The following is a 25,779-nucleotide window of genomic DNA, read 5'->3' on the forward strand; positions in this document are numbered from 1 at the left end:
CAACGTCAACATATTTGAACAGTAATCGTGCTTTGCAACTTTCAAAACATCCAGTTACTTTCACTGACAATAGAGTTTTGTATATAAAGGGATAGGTGAAATACACAGCCCATGCATTTTGAATTTACTTTATTCTTAAAATGTGGTATTTAAAATTTTGATACAATTACTGGAGGAATCAATCGGTTGAAAGCGAAGAGAAACTTTATATTCATTGTGGAGTGGCAGAAACATTGATGTAGATGAGGGGAATGGAGAAACTGATGAAAATCAGTCATCTGAGTGTTGTAATAATTAGCAACATAAACACTCTTTACATTTGAAAGCTCAACATAAACCAATGGATTTTCAGTGCAAAAACTGTCATTTCCTTTGCAGCATTGTTATTACACAGTCCATTTTTTTTTGCCTTGCATTATGTTATTTTGAGTAAGTATATGTTTTGGTCCACTAATATTAAGTTAAAAACATACTTTTGTTGTTGTTTACTGCTGCATCTCTTCCCACCCTGGTGTGTATTCATTACAGGCCAGTTAGCTTAACATCTGTGGTCGGGAAAATTGTAATCTTTAATTAAAGATTTATGGTAGAAATGACCACTTATCCAGATAAAGAGAACATAGTTAGAAGTAGACTTAGTGCCCCCCTTAATGCCGACAGTCTGCTTACTCACAATTTTGCAGGGGCTTACCGCCGGGCGGCCTAAGTTCCTGCCTGTTTCAGTCGGTAGGCCCATTCTAATGCGCAAATCAGGGGCCTATGACGTACATGGGACCATGATTGCCATTTTAGGACGGAACTGGTTGGAGCATGCGCCATGCACTCTCCGACCAGCTTTGTTGGCAACACTGCTGAATGGGCACCTGATAGGGAGGTTTTAAATTACTTTTGTGGAGCCCAGAGGAGCAAGTGAGCCCCCACCTCCCGAATATTGTTGTCGGAGCTTGGCGAGCTGCATAGGGATACCCGTTTCGAGGTGTGCAGCTAACCGGTTCTATTTAAGTGCGGCCCAGGCCTCAAAATGGCTCCGGCCTCCTCACTGCCGGAATGGGTGGCCGAACAATAGTTAAAATTGATCCGAATGTGATTAGAAATATTTACTTGGGTGGAGGTAAACTCCGTCATGGACTGGTTGGGCCAAGCCGAGTGGCCTTTTTCCGTGTTGTAACTTCTATTATGTAATGTTCTATGATTCTGTAAGAGCAGGGGGGAGTGGGACTGAATTGGACAGCTCTTTCAAAGAGCCGGCACAGACACGATGGGCCGAATGGCCTCCTCCAGTCCTGTATGATTCTATGTTTCTTCCAGTAGAAAAAAAAGTTAGTTTTAAACAACAAAATAGTCTCACAGATCAGTCTGCTTTCTTGTAGATGTAAATTGATTCGACCATGCACACAACTGTGACATTAAATGTAACGAGCCAGTCTCAGTGCCATATATCATGAATAATGTGGAGGATGCCTTATACTTCATAACCCTCTGGCAATTCAGCATTATGGCACCTTTCATAGATGTTTTCTACAGATACAGAAATTGCAGTAACTGCGCCTTTATCGCTCCACACAATCCATACATCACCCTTTATGGCACGGAAACTCGATGTCACAGAATCATTGTCCAGCGATGATGTACGGTAGTAAGTTGTTATAATGCATTGCTTGGGAGCAAAACAGTGCATTGCAATGAAGCAGATATAATCGCCTACACAAATGAAATGCAAAGATAAGCAACATATTGCACTTGAAAATACTGCAAGTGCTGCTGAGCTTTGTGGTAGGATTTATTCGCATAATATTTAGGTAAATTCTCTGTTAAACAAGCTAAAGAATATCTGTCCTGTGAACCGAGTTGAAAAAACATATATATCCTTAGTGTCAGCATCAGATTAGGTGCAGCACAGGTTAACTGCATGTAAAAGCTGCCTTGACAGTGTTGTTTAATCTCACCACTGAATTCACTTTTGCACCAGTGCAATTTTTCCATTCCCCACATCAGGCTGCCTGGTAGCTTTTTCGATTAATTGCCAATTTGTGTGAAGTTAGGATCAATTATTTTCCAGAGACTCGCAGCAAGCAGGAAGTGAATTACAGGTGCATTTATACTGCAGATAATGTTCTGAGATTATGGTCATAGCTGGACAGGACATTGTTTATGTTAGATTATATTTCCCCAGTATGATTGGAATTCTTCTCCCCTAGAGAGAGCTCTGTCTGCATGTTTACAAGCATCTGCCGAGCTCCCTTACCAGCCATTAAATCTTCAAAGTTTTTCAAGTGTGGGTGAGAACATCTGCACTTGAAACAATTAAATCAACTCTGGATAAGTTTTAAAAATTGATCACAATGTCTAGCAAACCACCTGAGAACTATTTAAACTACTATGGGAGTACTTTTGCCACACGGACTGCAGATGTTCAAGAAGGTGGCTCACCACCACCTTCTCAAGAGCTACTAGCGATGGGCAATAAATGCTGGTCTTGCTGGTGATGCCCACTTCACAGCAAGGCTAGAGTTGTGGTATAAGCCAATTCAAAGTCATTTCATTGAGAAGAGACCTTTATCCCATCCATCAGAGTCAGGCTACACAGGTGAAAGAACAATATTCAAAACCATTGCACATTCCAACACCTCAATGCAATTATTTTTAAGAATTGCATAAACTGAAGTGTAGGCCAGTTTAGCAATTTCACTGCTTTCTGGTTTTGTTTAGAACTAAGCTTTGCAGACAATGGGCTGGATTTTGATACTGGAGGCGTGTAGGAGGCGGGACTACAACTTTTGGGGTTGTAGTCCCACCTCCATCGAGTTGTAGCAAACCCACTCGATTTTCCCTTGATTGACCTTGTTGAGCCCGCCCAGCAGGCTCAGCAGGCCAAGTAAGGGCCACCCGGCAACAGGTGACGTCACAGATTGACATTTCATCTGTCAAGAGCTTTTGACAGATGAAATATCAGCGTTTGACAGCACTTTGAAACTGTCAAACACTGACAATCTGTGCGGCCATTCTGCTTTCTGTGCCGGTGAGATGAGGGACTCCTGAGACCTGAAGGAAGGAAGGCTGTAAAGGTAAGTAAAGGTAAGTAAAACTTATTTAAACACTTTACACACACCAAACGCACTTACCTCTGCACTCATGCACACATCACTCACCTGAACACTGGACATCTCGAACCCTCCAAGCCTTTCAGCCCGACGGTCCGCCTCGCCAACTTGGCGTGGTGTGGAACCGTCGGGAATCCCACACTTCAGGGATAAAAATAGGGATTAAGCTAAAAACTGCCTGTTAACTACCTGTTAACAGGCAGTTAATTGGCACTAATCCCCGTCCTGCCTCAGGGAGGCGGCTCCCAGCATAGGTCGGGTATCCGCCTCCTCTGAAACTGGCATGGAGGCGGGTTGGGGGCGGGATGGGTTCATGCCCCCCGATTTCGCGATTTTAACCCCCCACACGCCTCCAATCCCGCCTCCACGGCCCAATGAAAATCAAGCCCACTGTCTTACAGCCCCCATTACATTAAACTCTCTTGGTAATTCTCTGATCAAAGACAAGCTGAGAACAATTTAATTTAGTTAGTCAGATCAACTGAGGCGAGGAGACCTTTGGCTCAACTGCAGAAGGGTGGTAGAAGTGGAAAAACTCCTGGCCTGTTACATAACAGGAGCAAAGGCTAGGATTATTGCCCATCCCTAATTGCCCTTGCATAGGTGGTGGTGAGCCGCCTTCTTGAACCACTGCAGTCCGTGCGCTGAGGGTACTCCCACAGTGCTGTTAGGGAGGGAGTTCCAGGATTTTGACCCAGCGACGATGAAGGAACGGCGATATATTTTCAAGTCAGAATGGTGTGTGACTTGGAGGGGATCTTGCAGGTGGTGGTGGTCCCATGCACCTGCTGCCCATGCCCTTCTAGGTGGAAGAGGTCGCGGGTTTGGGAGATGCTGTTGAATTGCAGACATTCTCCGGAGAAATTAATTGCAGTAGGCCTCCCACAGTAGAAGACGGTCTTCAGAAGCCATACAAAATGTATATTTTATTGTCTCATAAGCAGTCTCTTTACTCAAAGGTAACAGACAAAGGCAGCTGCAGTTTTGTTTGTATCAGTTTTGAGGGCTGGTATGTCATCCGCAGGCTGATGTGGGCCTTTTAAGAAACCTCACCTTTAAGAGGAACGGTATGGCCCCTTTACAAGCCTCGCCTCTAAAAGGTAATTGCAACTAGAGTGGGGAGAGACTTACTCCAGGCAGCTGAGCATAAAAGGGTGAGCTTTAAGAGAAGTAGGATGGCTGAAAGAGGAGAGTTTTCTCGGACTACTGATTGTAGGAGAAACGAGGCACTGCGATGGTAGGATCGTGTAACACCAGCTTGAAACTTCTTACATTTTAGCCAGTGTTACTGTAAAGGGGACTTGATGTGTGTGTCTCGTCATTCATCTGAGTGCATTCATTTCCCCCATTCTGTTTTGCTGAAGGGGCTCTCTTGATGGCTCGTCAATATTTAGTTGTCTGTTAGTGTTGAAAGTCATCAGACACTGATCATGTTTTCAATTTTGTTCAAACATTACACTTCGTTCTTTAGACTTGGATTCAGCAACTCAATGCAAATTGGTCAAATTTTTTAGTGATGCCAAACTAGTAGGGGGCAGTTGATTGTGAGGAGGCATGTCGGGAAACGTAAAATAAGTTAGGCAAAATAGATGTGGTGGAACAATGGCAGGTTAAATTTAACAAATGTAAAGTACTGCACATAGATACAAATGGTGGATGACGCATGTAATCCATTAATTGCTGAAATACCTAAGGCTGAAGTTGATAGCCATCTAAGGTGGTCTTAACTAATTTGATGCTCCACATGTCCAGCCAATCAACAGCAGCAATTAACAAAGCAAATAGACCCCCGAAAAATATAGGTGATCAGAGGCAGTCATGCTCAAACTGTATGATTCGCCAGTCAGCCCACATCTTGATCAAGATTATCCTCTTCAGGGCAGAGTTCTGCAGAGTGAGACTTCCTCCCCTCCCCCAAATTTATTTTGAATCAGTGAATAAGCTATTTAGCTTCTTCAAGGAGTTGGTATCAAGTGCTACTAGGTGGCAGTCTTTTATAATTTGATGACTGCCTTGAAAAAATATTCCTCACATTAAGTTTAGCTTTGCTTTTTTCAAGCTGTAATTATGTTTTCCCAGCTCTACTGTCCTAGTTTTGCACAATAGACCCTATACACCCATCTCATCTCTTCCCATTGCATTATAAAAACTTGTCGTCACATTGGTCTCCTTATTTTTTTTCTTTTCTATTTAGATCTATCTCCCTTTACTTGTCTTTAAAACTCAGTGATCTAAAAACTGGAATCACCTTTAGTGTTCTTCACTCATACTTTTGCATTACCACTATATCTTTTCTTAAGCAAGATGCCTGCACCTGGATATTATAAGGCAGGTATTTTCTCATCAATGCATTGTAAAGTGACAGTAACAACTTACAGATTTAGATTCTGTGCATCTTCTGCCATACTTTGTGATAAAGTTCCACTATATGCACACTTTTACATTTGGATATTTTTCTTGACTAACTTTATTTAATGATATGACCTTTATTTTGTACTCATATTTGCTATTTTAGTAATCAGCCTCCATTTCTCAAACACCCCCAATACCCCTTCCCACGGCACCTTCCCGTGCAAGCGCAAGAGATGCAACACTTGCCCTTTCACCTCCTCCCTTCCCACTGTCCAGGGCCCCAAACACCCCTTCCAGGTGAAACAGCGATTTACTTGTACTTCTTGCAATTTATTATACTGTATTCGCTGCTCACGATGCGGTCTCCTCTACATTGGGGAGACCAAACGCAGATTGGGCGATCGCTTTGCGGAACACCTCCGTTCAGTCCGTAAGGGTAACCCCGAGCTTCCGGTCACCTGTCACTTTAATTCTCCACTCCACTCCCACTCTGACCTCTCTGTCCTTGGCCTCCTACACTGTTCCAATGAAGTTCAACGTAAGCTCAAGGAACAGCACCTCAGCTTTCGATTAGGCACTTTACAGCCTTCTGGACTCAGCATTGAGTTCAACAATTTCAGATCATAACCTCTGCTCCTATTTTTTCAACTGTTGATGATTCTGCCATTCCCATTTGCAGCATTTAATCACTCTTGCCTTCCACCCTATCACAGACCTTCCCTTTTGTTCTTTCCTCCCCTCCCCCCTTTCCCTGCCCCTGCACTTGCTTAAAATCTGTTACATCTCTAACTTTTTCCAGTTCTGACAAAGGGCCACAGACCTGAAACGTTAACTCGGTTTCTCTCTCCACAGATGCTGCCTGACCTGCTGAGTATTTCCAGCATTTTCTGTTTTTATTTCAGATTCCAGCATCCGCAGTATTTTGCTATTATATTCGTGTTTAATTCACTGCCACTTCTCTTCTTGGAATGCCCACCTTGAAGAAGTTTTGCTCTTCTCTCCGACGGGATTTCCGTTTGTCTCTTTTACCTTGTTCATCTTCATTGCTTTCTGTTTCCCTTCTTGTGTTTGATCAGGTATCTACCAAAACTCGTTTTCACAGCCACGTATCTTTCCTCAGCAACTGTCTCTGGCTCCGACTTATTCCACGTGGATTCAGCATTCATGAGGAACAGCAGGAAATACTTGAGGTTCCATCAGAGTTTCCAAGGCTGAAACCTGGGACACTGCTGGTTACAACTGTCCAATTAAAACGACCAACATTGATCACTACTCTTTGTTTCCCATTACAGGAAACTTTTGATTAACTGGCCACTAAATAACCGGAAATGTCGGTTAACCAGCAAAATTCAGGAGTTGCTTCAGATAACTTTTTTTACTTTTAGTTACTTTTTTTTACTCATTTCTGGCTGTGCAAGCGTCTAACTGAAGCTGTTGCTAAGCTACAGAGATGCTTGTAAGCTGTGCTGATTGTTTTGAAGCTGTTGCTAAGCAACAGGGTTTGTTGCTTTAGACGGAGCGCTGAGCTCCGTATCTTTTAACTATAGCGCTCGATTCTCCGGCATTGTTGATAGACCAGCACCAGCTCGGTCCCGTCCGTGCCGGATACCAGAAAGTTTCCTGTACTTAGTTGGTTTATTATCAAATTTATGGCATCCTCCTTTATCCCAAGAGCATTAGTTAGCCATAAGTCCCTTGTGAGACATCTAATCAAATGGCATCTGATTGTCGAGATATATAACATTACATTTAGCCACCGATTCTATTACATCCTCAAAGGATTCCAGACAATCTGTTGTCATGGCCTGGTGTTTCATAAACCCATATTGGGTTGAATTATTGCCTTTATTCTTATTAAGTGTTCTTGAATTGCTTCTCTCATAATACTCTCAATGCTTTGCATACTATAGATGTCAAGCTAACAACCCTTTAATTCCCAGGATTATATTTCTGACAAGTGGAACAACATCAGCTGTTTCCCAGTCATCTTGTGTTACTCCTGTACTTGAGGTATGAGAAATTCAGCCAAGGCCCCATCTGTTCCATCCTCATTTGCTTTGGTATTCTTGGGCATGTTCCATCTGGACCTGTTACATTATTAATTTTCATACACTCCAAATTATAAGTGATGATTTCATTACTATCTATTTTCCCAATGACCGAAGGTGCATTTCTCAGCCCACCAACTACCGAAATGTGATTATATTAACATTTTTAGTTCTGCTATCTCTCCTCTGTTATCATTTAAGGGCTCTGCTTCTTTTAGTGCTTTGCCTGCAATATAGACATGAAAATAATCATTCATACACATAGGGTTACATAGGATATACAGCACAGAAACAGGCCATTCGGCCCAACCAGTCCATGCCGGTGTTTATGCTCCACTCGAGCCTCCTCCCGTCTTTCCTCATCTAACTCCATCAGCATAACCCTCTATTCCTTTCTCCCTCATAAGCTTATCTAGCCTCCCCTTAAATGCATCTACACTATTCGCTTCAACCACTCCCTGTGGTAGCGAGTTCCACATTCTCATCACTCTCTGGGTAAAGAAGTTTCTTCTGAATTCCCTATTGGATTTCTTTCCTCTAATTTCTTTTGCCAACTTTCTTTTTAGCAGCTTCAGTTTTCTATATTTTCCAATCTCCTTCTTCTGTTTTCTTGTCGTTTGAAACCTCTTTGTTTATAGTCGTGGAATTACAGAATTGTAGGGCCAATTGCCACATCACACCTGCGCCAGCTCTGTTTACTTAATCCCATTCTCCTGCTTTTATGCCTTGCCCTTTTAAAGGTTTCTTTCTCAAATTTTTATCCACTTACCTTTTTAAAAGCTGTTATGGATTCTGCTTCCACCATTGCTTCTGGTAGGGCATTCCATATCCTAACGACCCTCTGTATATAAAAACAATCTCTTGATCTCTTTCTTTGAACTTCTGGTGATAATCTCTTATGTTATTTTAACTGTTCAATTTGAAGCTCAATATTAACCTTCAATATGGTAAACATTTAACTTACACCCAACCAGACTGATCCTTGAAAGCACTCAATTTTTGTTCAGTTTGCATTTTTTTCCTTTATTTATATATGTTCCCAATTTATTATCCAGTTTTGACTCTTGTAGCAGAAAGATCAGATTTCGTGAAGTCTGATGTATTCTTTTATTCTTCTTCTTAGGCAGTCCCTCGAGAACTGCCACATTAAAAATGAGTTCACAGGTGACTGATGAGTCCAATGCGGGACCTACAGTCTCTGTCACAAGTGGGGCAGACAGTGGTTGAAGGGGCGGGTGGGTGGGGTGCTTGGGTTGACGTGCGCTCCTTGCGCTGCCTGCGCTTGGCTTCCGCTTGCTCCCGGCGAAGAGACTCGAGGTGTTTGGCGCCTTCCCGGATGCTTCTTTTATTATGGTTTGTTTCTCTACCCATGCCGTGGTAACAGATCTAGTACTAATGTGATTAGTAGTGCTCAAGTATTCCCCTTCTCTAAATTTTCCACTACACCGTACAGGGGTACGGTAGCATAGTGGTTATGTTACTGGACTAGTAATCCAGAGACCTGGACTAATGATCTAGAGACATGAGTTCTAAATCCCACCATGGCAGCTGGAGAATTTAAATTCAATTAAATAAATCTGCAATAAAAACCTAGTTTCAGTAATAATGACCATGAAACTACTGGATTGTTTTACAAACCAATCTGGTTCAATAATGTCCTTTGAGGAAGGAAATCTGCCGTCCTTACCCAGTCTGGCCTGCCTATGGGAGTACCTTCATCACTCAGTCTACAGCAGTTCAAGATGGTGCCTCACCACCACCTTCTCAAGAGCGATTAGGGACAGGCAATAAGCGCTGGCCTTGCTAGTGATGCCCTCATCCCGTGAGTGAATCAAAAAAACAAACCCATTAGAGTTCAAATGAGACGTGCTACAGAGATTCAAGATTTAGGAGGTGAGATTGAAGAAAGAATGCTTGCCCAACATTTAGGCCGGAATTTTGCCGGCGCTCAGAGGGCAGGTTTGGAGGCGGATCCGCTGTCAAAATAGCAAAGATTGACAGCGGGTAGGAAACCCGCTGTCAACCCGCCTCCACTCGAGTCTCCCAGGTGTCGGGTCTGTCAGCACAGAATTGACCCGACACCAAGCGGCGGGGGAGACAATTGAGCTCATTAAATGGCTTGTTAACAGCCAATTTAATGGTATTTTGAGGCTTCCTTCTAATTTTATGTGCTCCCCCATGGGTTACCCGCTGCTCGGGGAACACGCCAGCTCACCCTGGCGTGAGTTGAGTCTGCTCTGATGTATCTGATAAGCTGACAGCTGCAGAAGTGGTGTAAAGGATGCCATGTTGCAGATGGTCAGTTTCAGAGAAACTGTTGGTTACTGCATTTGTAATACATATAGAGATTTCTTTAGCTTGCAAGTGTTTAGAGCCAACTGTATGTCCAGTGCCGCCTCATTGGAACAACCTCTCTCACCATTGACAGATCACTTCTGTCATCTCACCTGCAGCTGCCATCTATTGCAGCAACATCAGTGCCCTTGAAAAAATCAGACCTTGGTCCTCTGAATCCTTCCACAATCAGCCCCAACACCAACATCACCAACCTTCTCCGCCATCACCTGATGCTGCACAGGACACAGGGCATCAGCCCCTGAAAACATTGCTGGCCGAGAGGCCAGCGAAGGCATCACCATGGCCAGATTTACTTCACTTGATGCTGTACACCCTGGTTGCCACATGATGTGCCAGGTTGACACCTTCCCACACCAGCACCTTGAAGCAACCAAGCCATTCCTTTCACACTCATCACTATAGCTGGGGGGGGGGGGGAAGTTATGTCTCAACATTCACTGGAACTCAGTAAGACACTTCTCAAGGTGCACACAGATCTGTCCAATAAGGGGCAATGTTGAAAATATAGATTTCACTGTATGACAGCACATTACCAGAAACTTCACATGGGCATTGGCTAAACCTCTCAAGTACCTACCCTTGTGTGTTGTTAGTTGGTATGCTTGCAGTAGGATGAGGGTGAGTGTGAGGGGTGGCTAGTGAGATGGGGATGTGATAATGTAGATAGAGAGGGATGGATGTAGGTGCAAGGTAAATTGGTGTGAGTAAGGATGTGCAGGAGTAGGGTAGGGAAGGCAGAGTGATGGGGATGTGATGAGTGGCACAGCAGGATGAGGTTGAGTGTGGCTTTGCAGTAACATTTCGTGATTTACTGAGATCACTGAAACCTGGTCCTCCTACTGACATCCCCGCTTGGTGACAATGTGCAACCAGGCTATGTTGGTCTCCTAGGGAGGTCTCTTCCGCCCATTGGAAGGGAAGAGAACCTCCCTGCGTGCTGTGACTCCCTCCATAAGCATATAGAGGGAGTCATGGGAGAGCCTGGGTGCAAGCGTCCACCTTTGTGCAGTGATTGTCAGTGTTTGCAGCACCTCAATGCTGTCAAACACTGACAGAACAACGGTCAAACTCAATGTAGCTGTGGTCCCTTTAAGAAAACCGGCTGATGACACGTCATCAAATGGCGTCATCAGACCTGCTTCCTGGTAATTGGCTAGGAAGCCTGCAGGGTGGGGTTAACAAGGCCAATCAAGGGAAAATGCCTTTGACAGAGTGGTTGCGGCTGGGAGTGGGACTGGAACCCGGCAAACAGCTATCACGCCACCATCCCAACACCGCTGAAAAAATCCAGCCCTAAATCTTGGATGAGTCATAACTTCCTCCTCCATGCAATGAGTTTCCACTCTCAACTGTGTTAATGAGATGATGTGTAGAGTGCCCATCTCTCCCTCTAGTTCTTCCCCATCTCCTCCTTTGGCCCTCTCCCAGCTCATCTCATCCACAGGATCTATCTCCTGGTCTTGACTATCCAACTTTCCTTCCTGGCCCCCACGCTGGCTGACATTGTAAATAGTTGTTTCTTCTCAGGCACTGTCCCCCCATCCAAAATTGCTGTCATGATCCTGCTCCTCAATAAATCCACTGTTAAACTCTCTGTCCTCACTAACTACCAAACCATCTCCAACTTTCCTCTCTGAGGTCCTTCAACTTCTTGTTGTCTCACAGCTCCATGCCAATCTCTCCCTGTTTGAATTCCTCCAATCGGGTTTCTCGTCCCTCTTACAACACCGAAATGGTCCTAACTAAATTCTGTAACTGTGACCTGGAGCATTATTCCTCCTTGCCTTCAACCTCTTTGTAGAGTTCAATATGGTCGACTACACCATTCTTCTCCAATACTTTTCCCCCACAGTCAAGCTCCATGGGACTTCCCTCACTTGGTTCCATTCTTACCTATCCGATCGAATCTTTAGCAAAGCCTTTACTTCTCAAGTCCCCCAAGGATCCATTCCTGGCCAACTGCTCTTCATTATCTATATGCTCTCCTTCATGACATCATCCTCAGACTTGGGGTCAGCTTCCACATATATGCTGATAATACCCAGCCCTACCTCTCCGTCACCTTTCTTAACCCTTCTCCTGCCTGTGCGACATCATATTGCTTGTCCAACATTCAATCTTGGATGAGTTATAACTTCCTCCAGCTAAACATTGGAAAAGCTTAAGCCATCATCTTCAGTCCCCAACCCAAACTCTGATCCCTTGCAAAGTCAGCATGGTGTGTGACTTAGAGGGGAACCTGGAGGTAATGGTCTTGGAGGGGGTGCAGTGCAGATTCACCAGAATGAAACCAAGGCTTAGAGGGTTAAATTATGATGACAGTTTGCATAGTCTGGGCTTGTATTCCCTTGAGTATAGAAGATTAAGTGGTGATATAATTGAGATGTATAAGATTATTAAAGAACTATTTCCTCTAGTGGGGGAGTCCAGAATGAGGGGGCATAATCTTAAAATTAGAGCTAGGCTGTTCAGGGGTGATGTCAGGAAGCATTTCTTCATACAAAGGGTAGTAGAATCTGGAACTCTTCCCCAAAAAGCTGTGAGGCTGGGTTATGGATTTGGAACCAAGGCAGGTAAATGAAGTTAAGATACAGATCAGCCAATAGAATAGATGCATTTAAGGGGATGCTAGATAAGCACATGAGGGAGAAAGGAATAGTAGGATATGCTGATAGGGTGGGAGGAGGCTTGTGTGGAGCATCAACACTGGCATAGACCAGTTGGGCCAAATGGCCTGTTCCTGAGCTGTCAACTCTATGTAATTCTATGATCTAATTGAATGGCAGAGCAGGCTTGAGTGGCTGAATGGCCTGCTCCTGTTCCGATGTTCTTTTACCAATATGGCAGGCGGAGAATATGCGTGCGCATGCCGCCCGCCATATTGGATAATTAGGCCCTCATTTTGCACACATACAATGGTCACGGCACCAATTAATTTCTAGGCCCTCTTCTTTTTGGCATGGCTTGAGTCTGTCCTCCGTGTTCAAACAGATTTTAACTGTACAATTCCAATCTTTATTTGTTGCCTAGATACAGCTATGCAGCTATTTAAACATTCTAATCTAGTAGCTATCACCAGTAGCAGAAAAATGGCCCTTACCATGCAAATGAACCCATCTCCGCAATTTGGGGTAAGGCATTTGACCACGACCCTGGGCAGATGGGGGTTCCACTCTGCTGCACTGGCAGGATCTGTGCTGGGACCTCTTTTGTTTTGCATTTATGTAAATAATTTGGACATAGGCACAAGAGGAATGAATAATACTGGGACTTTTCTTACCGGAACAAATAAAGGTGAGAGAAAAGCTAGTTATAAAGGGTTTTGAGAGTGTAAACTGTGAAAGATTGTTTTCACTGGTTGGTGAATCAGTAGCAAGGGGTTAGAGACTTATTGCCAGAACAAAGGGGCAAGTTGGAAGAAATTTTCTCATTCCGAGGATCATGAGGACAAATGAAGGACAAATACTGCAAGTGACTATTGAGGGAAAAAAACACAAATAATTAAAAATGAATTGGATCGGCATTTAAAAAAGGAAAAAATACAAAAGGACACATGGAAAGGGAATGAGATTAGACAGCTTCAGTTGAAGATCTCATACTGGCTCAGATATAAGTGGCCTCCTTCTGTGTTGTAATTCCTATGATTCTCGGAATCAAAATAAGAAGTGAAAAGATAGAGGTGAAGGAGGCCATCTAGTATATTTGCAGTGAGTGATGGGGGATTTGAACCATGAACCTTCAGGTTGAATGCAAAGCTCAACACCTAACCGCCGGACTGCACAAACCAATGATTAAATAAGCTATTTGCTCAACAGTTGCTAACAGTTATACACACAAGACTATTGGAGTGAAAATTAGTACTCTCAAAACTAATGGTTTGTAATTTGCGGTCAGCGATGAAGCAAAAGTGTTCACCGCTGGCCCCGAAGTAAGCTTCGCACAAAGGACTCGTGATCCCTGTGGCGGGATCTGACGCGTAATTGAAATCAACGCAAGTTAATGGGGATGCCCAGCGAAGAACTGCTGTGGTGTCAACAAGCTGCCTAAGCAGCCAATCACAATGCAGAATTTGCAGACAGCGAACCAGGAAGTGGGGTAAGCTCCTTTGATTCTAACTTTTTTTTAAATGTTAGAGAGAGCCAAACAGATTGGAGCTCTCACATGGGGTAAAAGCAAACCTGAAATAAATATGAACAGACTTTATTTTTTTTAATTAACATTTTGTTTAAAGGTTTTACATTTTTTTAAATTAAAATGGATAAATTTGACACTTCACGAAATTAAAATGAGTTTTTCAGGCCCATAACCTTTGTTTAGCAGTCAATACACTGTTAAACCCCCAGTTACACAGAATACAAAAGGATCTCACTTTTAATGGGGTATTTAACAGCGATATTACCGCGGAAGAGCTGAAGTTTTCATCAGTTTCCCTGATTTGACAGATTACACTGATTGCCGATTCTGTGGCAGGGGGTTGAGGGGGGGTTGGAGGGGTAAAGGGGGCACACTGCAGCCTATGGAGGAGCGGTGAATGACAGACCGCAACTTCAGGATTTCCGTGTTGGGGTGCGCACGCACTAAATCCTGAAGTTGCGGTCGGTTTCAAAGGCGAAATGTCGGCAAACACTGCCAGTTCGCCGTCATCAGGACCGCAAATCCCGGCCCACCGTGTTGTGCTCAAATGAATATGGTTAACCGTTAACCTTTAGAAAGAGTAAATGAATGAGTTACATCAACTCAATATATCTGTCGTCCTTTTTAAGAGTAGTAGCATATCAGCAACTCAAATTTAAAATCTGACACATTTTTAATTTTGTGTTTCATTCAGCAAATGCTGCAATGATGGAAATTTCGCATAGTCCCATCCCTTTAATCACAATTGAAAGCAATCAAGAGTCAAGATAATATTCACAGAATATTAGGTTTTCTAGATGTGAAAAGCACATTAAAGCATATTTTCAACCATGCCGTGGAAATTCAACACTTAAACACTTACACAATATATTACTAATCCAATAACTATTACTGTTATAAATGCAGTATTTACATGAATAGAAAAATGTGGTGTGGTAATCTATTTATGGCCTACGTTTCTGATATATTTAGAGGATTTACAAACTTACTTAGTTGATGGGACAAATGGGCTTTTTTTTCCCCCAAACTTTTTAATTCTTATACTGGTATTTCTTTATATGTTAACTTAGTCATCCAGGCATTTGTCATAGCCATAGTCACTACTTCATCATCTCGTTCTGCCAGCTGCTCCAGTGCTTTTTCCCCTAACACATCAAAAATAATTAGCCGCTGTCAGCGGCCCTCAGTGAGTCCTGGGAGATGGGGCTGGAGGGAAGATGAATGGGTGGGGGGCAATCATGGGCTCACGGCAGCCCTCGGGGAATGCTGTGGAGCCGGGAGGAGCACTGCGGTTTCTCCTGGTTCCATAGGAAGGTATTTTTTGGGTGGCGGGTGATTCTTAGGCTGCAGCAGTCCCGCCAAAGCCTGAGTGTAGCAGGCCTGACACCCACTGCACTCAATGCTGACCACTGTGACAGAGAGGTCCTTAAATAGGTGTTAGGCTCCTCATTAGCATATGCAAGAGGCCTAAGGCTTGTCGAAGACAGTCACCCGGGATGGCTGAAAACCACACATGGCCAATATGGTTGTCAGATGTATTTCAGGCAGCATTGGGGCGCATTTCCTGTGAAATTGGTCTTTTTTACTGATGTGCCTCAATGAATCCGAGACTCAACGTTAACGGAGCAAAGCAAGGCTTTTATTAACTCAGAAAGTAATACACAGTGGAGAAGTGTCTCTCATCCAGAGATCTGCTGTACTGCCTGTGAGACACGCTGGGGCCTGCTTAAGTAGGGGCCAGGTATGGGCGGAGCCCTACACACAATACAATACAGGTAAGGAAATGAAACTGAAACTAAACTCCCCTGCTTGTCACAGTCACAGTCACAGGCACAATCAAACACAGAGAATACAGAGTGCCTGATGAATGGCATATTTCATCACATTTACCCTCGTATTTCGCCTGGAAAACTGGTACAATGAGGGCCAATTTCTACCCCTACATCTCTACAATCCTTTTAATTGATCCCCTCCCATTGCTAAGCTCACAGCTAACCAGCTACATAAATATTTTCTTCCAATAACTCACCATCAATCTCCATTTTCTGCACGCTTCATCCTATTTATGTTTTGTGTATTTATGCTGTTGACCTCTGACCTTTATACCTGAGCTCCTACCAATTACACACCTGGGGCCAAAGAACAGAAAGTCATTATTATAAGTGCCCAAATCTCAAAGGATTGAAATTGATCTCGGCAATAAAAAAATGTAATATATTTTTCATGGTTGGTACTTCAAGAAAAATTAGCAGTGGACTTCTTTAATTCCAACCTATTTATATATTTGTAAAAAACAATGTTGATAGATTTAGCCTCTTAATCCAGGTGCTGCAATTTGTACTGTTACATTTCTTCTTTATTTTACATGTGGAAAGGTTGCATGTGTGGTACATAACTTTAAGGGAAGACATACAGTAAATGAAAAACTACAGACTGACAACGTGACCGACATGCCTTTGATCACTCTTCCACGTGTGGAAAGTCCGTTAGGAAAATTAAGTGCTGTACAGGTAAGTTACTGGAGTATTGTTTTCCAAAATAAAGTAAAACATGCATTTAGCATTTGTTACCTTCTCCAGGATGGCAAGTTTTGTACTTAATTGTATTTTCTTTTTAAAGTTAGAGTTTTTCTCTCCCCAAATCCATAGGAGTCTTTACCACTTGAGGACCAGATTGGCACAGTAGATATGGGGAGCAGTGTTGTTATTGAAGAATCTGGGCGTGCTCCCCACCTCAATTCCTTCAGTAACACCCAGCAGTAGCTCTTGTGAACAGCACTAGAGGTTTCTTGGGATGGAATGGCCTCGCAGCTTTGGGTCGGGATTCTGGCAAAGGATGAAGTTCTACTCCATACATAAAGATCAGCAAACACAGTGGATCCAGAGTAATGGCCCCAGTTCACTTTCCATTAGTGCATTGTCAACAGGAACTACACATTTGAGTCAATAATTAAGCAAAATGGAACTTCATAAGGCCTTGAAGGGGTTGGGGGTCTGCAAGGGATCTCAGAACCAAGTTGAGGCTTAATTGTGGAGCAGCTCTGTGTTGGGTAGGTTGTCTCAAAAGCACATCCTCCCAACTTCACAGTACACCTGAGGGCTGCTGCTGGCCCATGATTGCCCTTCCCTCCCGTTCTCCTTCCCCACCCACCCACCCCCCTCCCCAGCACTTATCTAAAGGCTGCTGCCGATGAGGCAGACGGTCCAAAATTGGATCCCTTGACATGGATGAGCTGCCACTGGAGGCACAACAGGCACCGGCAACTTACCTGAAATATTAAGATTGGGCCCAAGGACCAACTGCAGGTGGTCCTCGGGCTGATCTCTGCTGGCGGTGCAGCATGCTTGCCACCCAGTTTGTACGCGAATCAATTTATCCCCCATTTTTCCTTGAGCAATGAGGAATAGGTCTTTTAGGTATAATAGAGACCAACCTCCAGAGAGGGTTTGAAAAAATTCTGATAACAGATGTTCCTCTGCCATGCATTTTTTGTTATTCTACCAATACTCTTGTTATCTTCTATACTGCTGGCTTGCATTGACCAGTCCCAAGTAAACATTGAAAGCTCTGTTCTGAAGGTCAACTGAAATAACCACAAAGAAGAAGCTGATTTAAATTTAAATTTATGTCTAGTGTTACACTGTGATGTCTGAAGTGGCTTTGAATCATGCTTACATAATAAATGACTCAATTCGAAGATGCAGCCAGAGCCCAGCTACAAGCCTTGATAAAATGTAGCAGTGATAGATATACAAGTTAATTTATATAGCCGCTCAGATTGCAAATCAATGTACGCTTAACAACCGTTTTATTTAACTACATTTACACATTCAAAGAAAATACAGTTGTCAACTTAACCATCACAAACATATCAATAAACTCGGGTGCAGAATATTTTTAAATTTTTACTCGGGATCTGAGCTTCATTGGCAAGGTCACATTTATTGACCAACCCTAGTTGCCTTGAGAAGATGGAGGTAAGCCTTCTCCTCGAACTGTTGCAATCTTTGTAGCAATGGTAATTCCACAATAGTGTTGGGTAGGGAATTCCAAGATAAAAGAAGGGAACTCGGGAATCACTCCAAATACTTTTGAAACTCTTTTTGGCCAGCATTTTGGTTTCTCTACTAAGTTAGACTTGATATTTGAAATAAGGTTTGTGGCATAATAAAGACAATATTAATATAATGTCAAGGTAAAAACAACCTTTACAAGTAAATAGATTTTCTATGTCTGAAATGCCCCATAACAGTTTTCTTTTTGTTGGAGGCCTTTGTCTAAGTGAGGAGTTTCAGCCTGGATATTCTATATCCATAACCCCCTGCTGTAGAAACTTACTGGATTGCAGACTACAGCATATGTTTGTGCTTACACTTGTTCAATTTTTGAATATGCTTGACAGCAATACTGGGCATCTATAAAGCATGTTAGGAATTATTATTTGTAAGACATGACCCCTTTGAAATCTTGTGTAATAATGAAAAATGACTACAGATGGAAACCGTCAGGGAAGATGTTATAGTCATATGATTTTTTTTGTATTAAACGTAAAAAGTAAGGTAAAATTGAGGTAACTTTGAAAGTAAACATGCTGTATACTATATAATATATAGTAACTAATCCCTTGCAAATATAGTTGGCAAGAATAGTAAGGGAGCCAAACATAGTAATAGATGAATGAGGCAGGATTCAGGTAGGAATGATTCAGAACAGATCTTTTTTTTTTATTCATTCTCAAGATATGGGCGTCGCACGACCGGCATTTATTGCCCATCCCTAGTTGACATTGAGAAGGTGGTGGTGGGCCTTTTTGAACCGCTGCAGTCCATATGGTGAAGGTATTCCCACAGTGCTGTTAGGTACGGAGTTCCAGGATTGTGACCCAACAACGATGAAGGAATGGTGATATATGCTGAAGTCGGGATGGTGTGTGACTTGGAGGTGATGGTGTTCCCACGCTCCTGCTGCCCTTGTCCTTCGAAGTGGTGGAGGTCACAGTTTGGGAGTTGCTGTCGAAGAAGCCTTGGCGAGTTGCTGCAGTGCATCCTGTAGATAGTACACATGGTACGCCGGTGGTGGATGTTTAGACTAGTGGATGAAGAGTCGATCAAGTGGACTGCTTTGTCCTCTCCTTCTGGCGGTCTGTCTTACAGTGCTGCCATCAAACTCAGAGCTACGATCTGTGGCGCAGTTGCAAGATAAATGTATCTTAAGAGCTTTTGCAGTAATCTAGTTGTGTAAGCAGAATATGTACTAAACAACAATGACATAAAAGCTCCATCAGTGGTTTTTCACATTCTTGTCTCCAGAATCAAGTGTGACAGTGTATCATAAAAGATTATGGCCTAATGACAGGGAGGCAATTTAACATGCTGCATCATCGTAGCCTGTATATCTTCCTCAGAAGCTCTATTTCCTATTTTGTATCTACAGTGCAAGTATAGGAACTTCACGCCCTTCAATGAAATTAAATGGGGAGTCAGACAGCGAGATGGCCTTTCCGCGAAGCTAATGGCGGAGCTGCGCATCTTGGGCAGCAGCTGGCTGTTTCCGTTTATCCACATTATGCATGGAGCCACAGAAAGGGAAAGTCTGCTTAGGCTTTCCTGTGTACGATCTGGAAAAAATAAAATTCTCGCACTGTCCTCAGAACTGGGAAGGATAATTTCCAAAAGGCTTCCTACTCTTTCAGTAAAGAAGTCCAGCTGGTTTAATTAGGAATCACATTTACTTCTTCCCTTATTCTAAGATGGAGAACTTGCCTAAAGTGCTCTGAGAGGTTGCAGAACTGATAATGCAGTGCTTCTGCCATCGTATTATCAGGCGTGGAGGCTGAGGCCTACACTAGGCCCAATGTTTTCAGCACACTGCAATGAAGGCAGGAAAGGCCTCGTGCTCCAGGAACTTGCATGCTAACTGTCATTAATGGCACCACTTTTCTTTACAATAGAGGTGCTCCCCATAATGTGACTGCAACTTCTGAGCAGGGCTCCAGATCTGAAAGGAAGCCAGATAGAAACATTTTAATTTTTCTCTTACAAGGGACTATCCTTGCAATGGGACCACTTTCCGCTGTTTGCCCCTGAATTTCCTTAGCCTCCACTCTTTCAAGGCACCAAGCGTTTTTTTTTCCGGGGCCAAGTCACAGCACTGCTCAGGCAGGATCACTTTCCCTGAATCCTGATAAAGAGCTAGAGCAGAGGCGAGCGAGGCCGGGTGTTATATCTTTTCCTGTCATGAGACAAAAAAAGATGAAAGATATATAATTTTCATTGAGGGCAGATAAACAGTGATTTTAAAAAGTGAAAATTTAAGGTGGTAATGCATAAAATGGAGTCAGAGTGATAATAATCCTAAGAGCTGAAGAGTGGATTAACACAATAAACAGGTGCACTGGCAGAAGTCAATTCATGCGGTCACTAACAATACTCAGTGGTCTCCCTCTCTCTGGAGTCCTGACAGACTGAAGTAGCTATGCCTTCTGGAGTGTCCTTTTGAGGGGACAGCTGATGCCTGATTGCAAGCATATTCCCAGGTTTACTTTGGAGATTGCTTCACAGGTGCTAGTGGTATCACTTGTCACTCCCATTGAGCACCTCTTCAGCTTTGCCATTTGGAGAGCTGTGCTTCCCTATTAATGAAATGGTTGTGCTAACTGCCTCTGGTGCTGATATCTAGCAAGAGGGACTGTCATTTTGCATCTTCTGCTCATGCAGAACGATCCGACTACTGTACCACAGAGAGATGGACTGCGGAGAAGGGAACCGACCTTTGACTTTGAATGGTTAGAAACACAGTAAATAGAGTACCTTTTTCGGATTATTGGATTTAGTGATTTTTTTTTTACAACTGTAGAAATATTAATGAACATTGTAACAAGCAGGAAAGAGGCCTATTTAAAAAAGACTTTTGACACAGAGTTCAAGAGATAAGCACCCTGACAGAAATTACTGAAAAATTAAAGACATAAAAAGACCATAAGCGCATGTGGAAAACCATATCCACATCACTTGCCTTTTCTCGAGACAAAAAGACTGCTGACATGAAAATGCTGCAGGGTATTATAGCTGTGAAAGCTCCAATGCTATGTTAGCACAGGCTCCTGGGCTTTTGTTCCATTTTTGTTTTAGACGAGATAATGCCTCCATTAAACTAGCATACAGAGGAATGCCATACAAAAAGATTAAGTGCTCGTCCTCTAATATCTCTCTTCTACTCTTCTAAGTTTTCACTAAATTTGTTATTTCTGATCTTCCTTGACCTGTTGTATGTTCATGATCTAGGCATCAAATGTACAATCGTATCACGGAACTGTTTTTAATGTACAAAATAATTTACGGTCTTGAAATTAAGCCGTGGGATACTAATGTACGAAACCTTTAACACATTTGTCTGAAATTTTTGTCTCCATTATTTAGCGGAGGAATTAGCCGGTTTAAAATAAGTGAGTTAATATTTCCTACAATAGGCAAGGGATGAATTTCAGATGAACACGTTAAGTACACATTTGCAAGCTAGTATCACACGCCATAATTTCAGGGCGGAAGTGACTACATCGCCAGTGCCCTTTATACATGTGTAACAACAATGCAACTATAGCAATTTGTCAATTCCTTGTAAATTAGTATTCAGGCACAATGGGCCAAATGGTCGCCTTCTGTGCTGTAAAATTCTACAATTTCTATTCAATTAATCCATTCATTTACAGCCAATGCTTATCCTTCAACCAACATAACAAAAACAGATTATCTGGTCATTATCGCATTGCTGTTTGTGGGAGCTTGCTTTTTTCTCAAATTGGCAGCCGTGTTTCCCACATTACAACAGTGACTCCACTTCAAAAAGTTCTTAATTGGCTGTAAAGTGCTTTGAGACGTCCAGTGGTCATGAAAGGCGCTATATAAATACAAGTCTTTCTTATCTCTTGAATAGTAATGATTGTATTCCTAGCTCTATTGCAGTGGTGTTAGAATTAAATGGAGGTTAAAACTAGTTGTATGTAACTAACTCTATATGGGATACATTTTCACCCTCACCACCTGGGCTGGAGCGGATCACCCGCCCATTGTGAAACCCACCCAATTTTCATTTCATTGAATTCAATGGAATTAAATCGGATGCGGTTCTACAATAAGTGAGCCACATTACCACCCAGGTGATGAAGATGAACATTTATCCTTATAAGTTCATTAACACTGGTGCCAGGCAGGCGCACAAGTTCAAGCAAGGAAGCAATCTCCCACTATAAATGTTGGGCCAGAATTTCCTGTCAAAATAACAGTGAGGCTAACAGCGCTCACCATTATTTATCTGCAAATTGCACAGCAACCTCAGGCGAGGGCAGATGTGTGGTTAAACATGTAAATTCGGAGGTTGCTGTCCAAGATTCGTGGAAATGCCATCTCGCTGTCTGACTCACCGTTCAACTTCATCGAATGGGTGTAAAGTTCCTGAATTTGCACTGCAGATACGAACTGAACTCGCCACAAAGTTGGGGCTTGTCCATTTCAGTCTAAGTACCCTTTTTAACAGCGTGCAAATTATTGCCAAGCAACCTTCCTGGCACTGAAAATTAGCAAGTGGAGTTACATTCTTTCAGCTTTTAATTGTTGTTGGAGATTTTTTTTTTAATGTAAATTAATTTTTTTTAACTTTTCCTTTGTCTTTTTCTCTCTCTCCATCCAATCTTTCTTGCCATCTCTTTATTTTCCTGTCTGTACCTGATTTGACATTGGATTCACCATTCCATCTTACACTTCCTGGTTCGGACTCTGCGCTGGTCATTTAACAATCCTTCAATCTGATTGGTCAAGGAGATACACACAGTTGCTTTCCCTGTCCACTCAGATCCCAGATGCCCTGTAGAGGGCAGCGTGCCATTTCCATCTCTCACTTCCAGCAACTTCCAGTGCCAGAGCTCATGGAAATTAAACAGGCAAGGACAAGTCTAACTAACAGTGGCCGCTGTTTGTTCACCGGCTATAGTAAATTCTGGTACAGGATATATAGTATTACTGTTTTATTTGTATGATTAGACACTTGCCTTGTTTTGAACTAAATATGAATTAAATAGATTGTGCACAGTATACTTGGCGTTGCCATTGACTTGTAATTGGTCATGTTAATGATAATGCCCTGTGCCACCTGAATCACTGAAAAGACACAATGCCCTTTTGTATGTTACTCAGATAACTATAATACTGTATTGTCATAACCATTTACACAGGTCATATCTAATCAAGCTCCTAAACCCTTTGGGAATTAAAGTTGCTGGCAAGATGTGAGCAGAGCTCTTCATGAGTTGTCACTACTTGTAAGAAATGACATTAGAAATTAATTCTTACAACCAGGGAATTGTTTTTGCCTATGTAAAGTATGAAGGACTGTAAGCAGGCTATGCGCGATAAACTATACGCCAATTCTTGCTATAACAGTTTAAAACAATTAGCAAAAACAGAATTTCACAGAACAGATTTTCTTTGGTCCCTGAAAGGAAATACAGACCGTTTTAGTGAAAACTTCAGCCTTGGTCACATTGAACTTGACGTCAAAGCTATATTTTTGAAGATATATTTAGAATTATATTCCCCAGAGTCATTAAGCCAATCAAAAACTGATGTCATTTGATGGGTTTCCACGATGCAGCACACATCAGTGAGCAGTCGGCAGTTGACAGCTTTACCGGAGCCCAGACTTAGCAACTCGAGCCAATCTGATTAACGAATTGAGCTGATGAATTATTGTAATTTGCAACTGAATTATCCATAGAAATGTATCATATCGTTCTCATCAAAAATACACTTCTGCTTTAGATTGACCTTAAGATGATCTTGATGCTTGAGACAGACACGACTGAGAGTAAGAATTAGCCCAGATAATAAGATCACACCAATTCGGGAACCAACTAAAATATGCCACACTGTGATTTTTAAACCATACTATTGGTGATTTTAGGGAATGATTAGTGTCCCTAATACATCAGATGTCATGTAAACAATCAGCATGAATTTAGACAAAACATTCAAATGTTGAAGATTACTGTTAAACCAGAACAGATCGCAGAGCATTATGGGGAGCTCTGATTAAATTACACATTTGATAATCCTGCAAGACTTGGTGGGGGAATCAGAGATGATAAAAAGAAAACAGCTTTTTAAAATTCTTTCTTTAATCGTTTGTAAACAAATTGACTAACTACAAAGATTATTATTGGGACTTCCTCTTTAACAATGACCTTCAACAATGTCTTCTGTAAAGTGTTTTGGTTTAAATATTAGCTCTAGTGGTATTTCAGCATTTGTAAACCTTCTACATATTATCTTTGCCTTCCAGTGTTATTTCGTATCAAGAATTCTGCATGGGTTGAGGTGGGATTTGCAAGGTCATTTTTGTTTTCATTTATTCAGCCTCTTTATCTTGGAACAGTAAACACTGTGCAGTGACGTGCTTTAGGTTTTGCTTTATTAGTTCACTTCTAATTTGATAATGTACACAAAGGCAAGTTAAGAGTTATAAATGTTCGAGATCAGTTTTTTAAAAAAGTTTAATAATGCCACAAAGCACAATGTGGATTTGCTAGCGAGGTAACTTCAAAGAATGCATACAGACTGTGTGTGTGTGCTTGCAATGTTTCTGTTTATTCTGAGATGTTTAATTTGTAATTCTGAAAGGCAACCATGGTAACTAAAGGTGAGGTTTCTGGTGCATGTACTTACTAAAGTTTGTAGAAGTCAAATTTTATACATAAATCCACTAATAGGTTAACCATTGACATTAATAAAATGTGATATTTACCTAAACTGAAAAAAGTACTGTCTGTTTTATTTAACTGAACACTACTAATGTTTTAAACATAGCGAATATGTGCTTATTGATTTTATTGCTGTGATAATATATGTAAATTAGCTATTTACTCCTTTTCCTGATCATTTATTGCACTAATTGATAGTTAGTAGTGGGAATGATACAAGGTTCCAGGCATCCATAACATCAGCTATCTCGAATAATTGAAGTCCACTGCTAACAGAAACAAAGATTACTTTTGGTTCTAATGGAGTCTTTTAATTTTAGTAATTAATCTTGGCATTTTTATAAGCAGATTTGCGAAACATTTTAAATCAATCACAGAGTCACATGATGCTTGTTTCAATGGAGAAAATATTTTTATGTTAATCTACATTGAATATTGAGAATTAGTGGCCATTTAAATTAAAATCATCCAAAGTGTGCCTCCCCCTGCTTAAGTTAGAGTCTCCACATGCAATACACTCTCCCGTTTATGAATTCATGTGCACAAAGTGTAAGAACATAAGAAATAGGAGCAGGAGTCGGCCATTTGGATCTTCAAGCCTGCTCCGTCATTCAATGAGATCATGGTTGATCTTCTACCTCACCTCCACTTTCCTGCACTATCCCCATATCTCTCGATTCCCTTAATATTCAAAAATCTATCGACCTCTGTCTTGAATATACTCAATGACTGAGTCTCCACAGCCCTCTGTGGTAGAGAATTCCAAAGATTCACCACCCTCTGAGTGAAGAAATTTCTCCTCATCTCAGTCCTAAATGGCCGACCCCTTATTCTGAGACTGTGGCCCCTGGTTCTAGACTCCCCAGCCAGGGGAAACATCCTCCCTGCATCTACCCTGTCAAGCCCTGTAAGAATTTTATATGTTTCAATGAGATCACCTCTCATTCTTTTAAACTCTAGAGAATATAGGCCTGGTCTACTCAATCTGTCCTCATAAGACAATCACCCCATCCCAGGAACCAGTCTGGTGAACCTT

The 25,779-nt window shown here is 42.1% G+C and overlaps 1 protein-coding gene across 2 annotated transcripts in view; it reads left to right on the forward strand.

The window, feature by feature from the left end:
• Nucleotides 1–25,779, forward strand: part of LOC147122288 (phospholipid phosphatase-related protein type 5-like) — a 187,031-nt gene that overhangs the window by 149,592 nt on the left and 11,660 nt on the right. The window contains exons 5-6 of one of the 2 annotated variants that reach the window (XM_085983262.1): nt 16,369–16,503; nt 18,733–24,814. In XM_085983262.1, coding sequence (XP_085839388.1) covers nt 16,369–16,503; nt 18,733–18,777 — 180 coding nt within the window. In that variant the 3' untranslated portion in view covers nt 18,778–24,814. Of the gene's footprint in view, nt 1–16,368; nt 16,504–18,732; nt 24,815–25,779 lie in introns of those variants that run through there. The other variant, XM_085983263.1, reaches the window with a different exon arrangement.

Source organism: Somniosus microcephalus, chromosome 3 (assembly GCF_052327205.1).
Source record: "Somniosus microcephalus isolate GS21.2 chromosome 3, FLI_Smic_1.0, whole genome shotgun sequence".
Taxonomy (NCBI): Eukaryota; Metazoa; Chordata; class Chondrichthyes; order Squaliformes; family Somniosidae; genus Somniosus; species Somniosus microcephalus.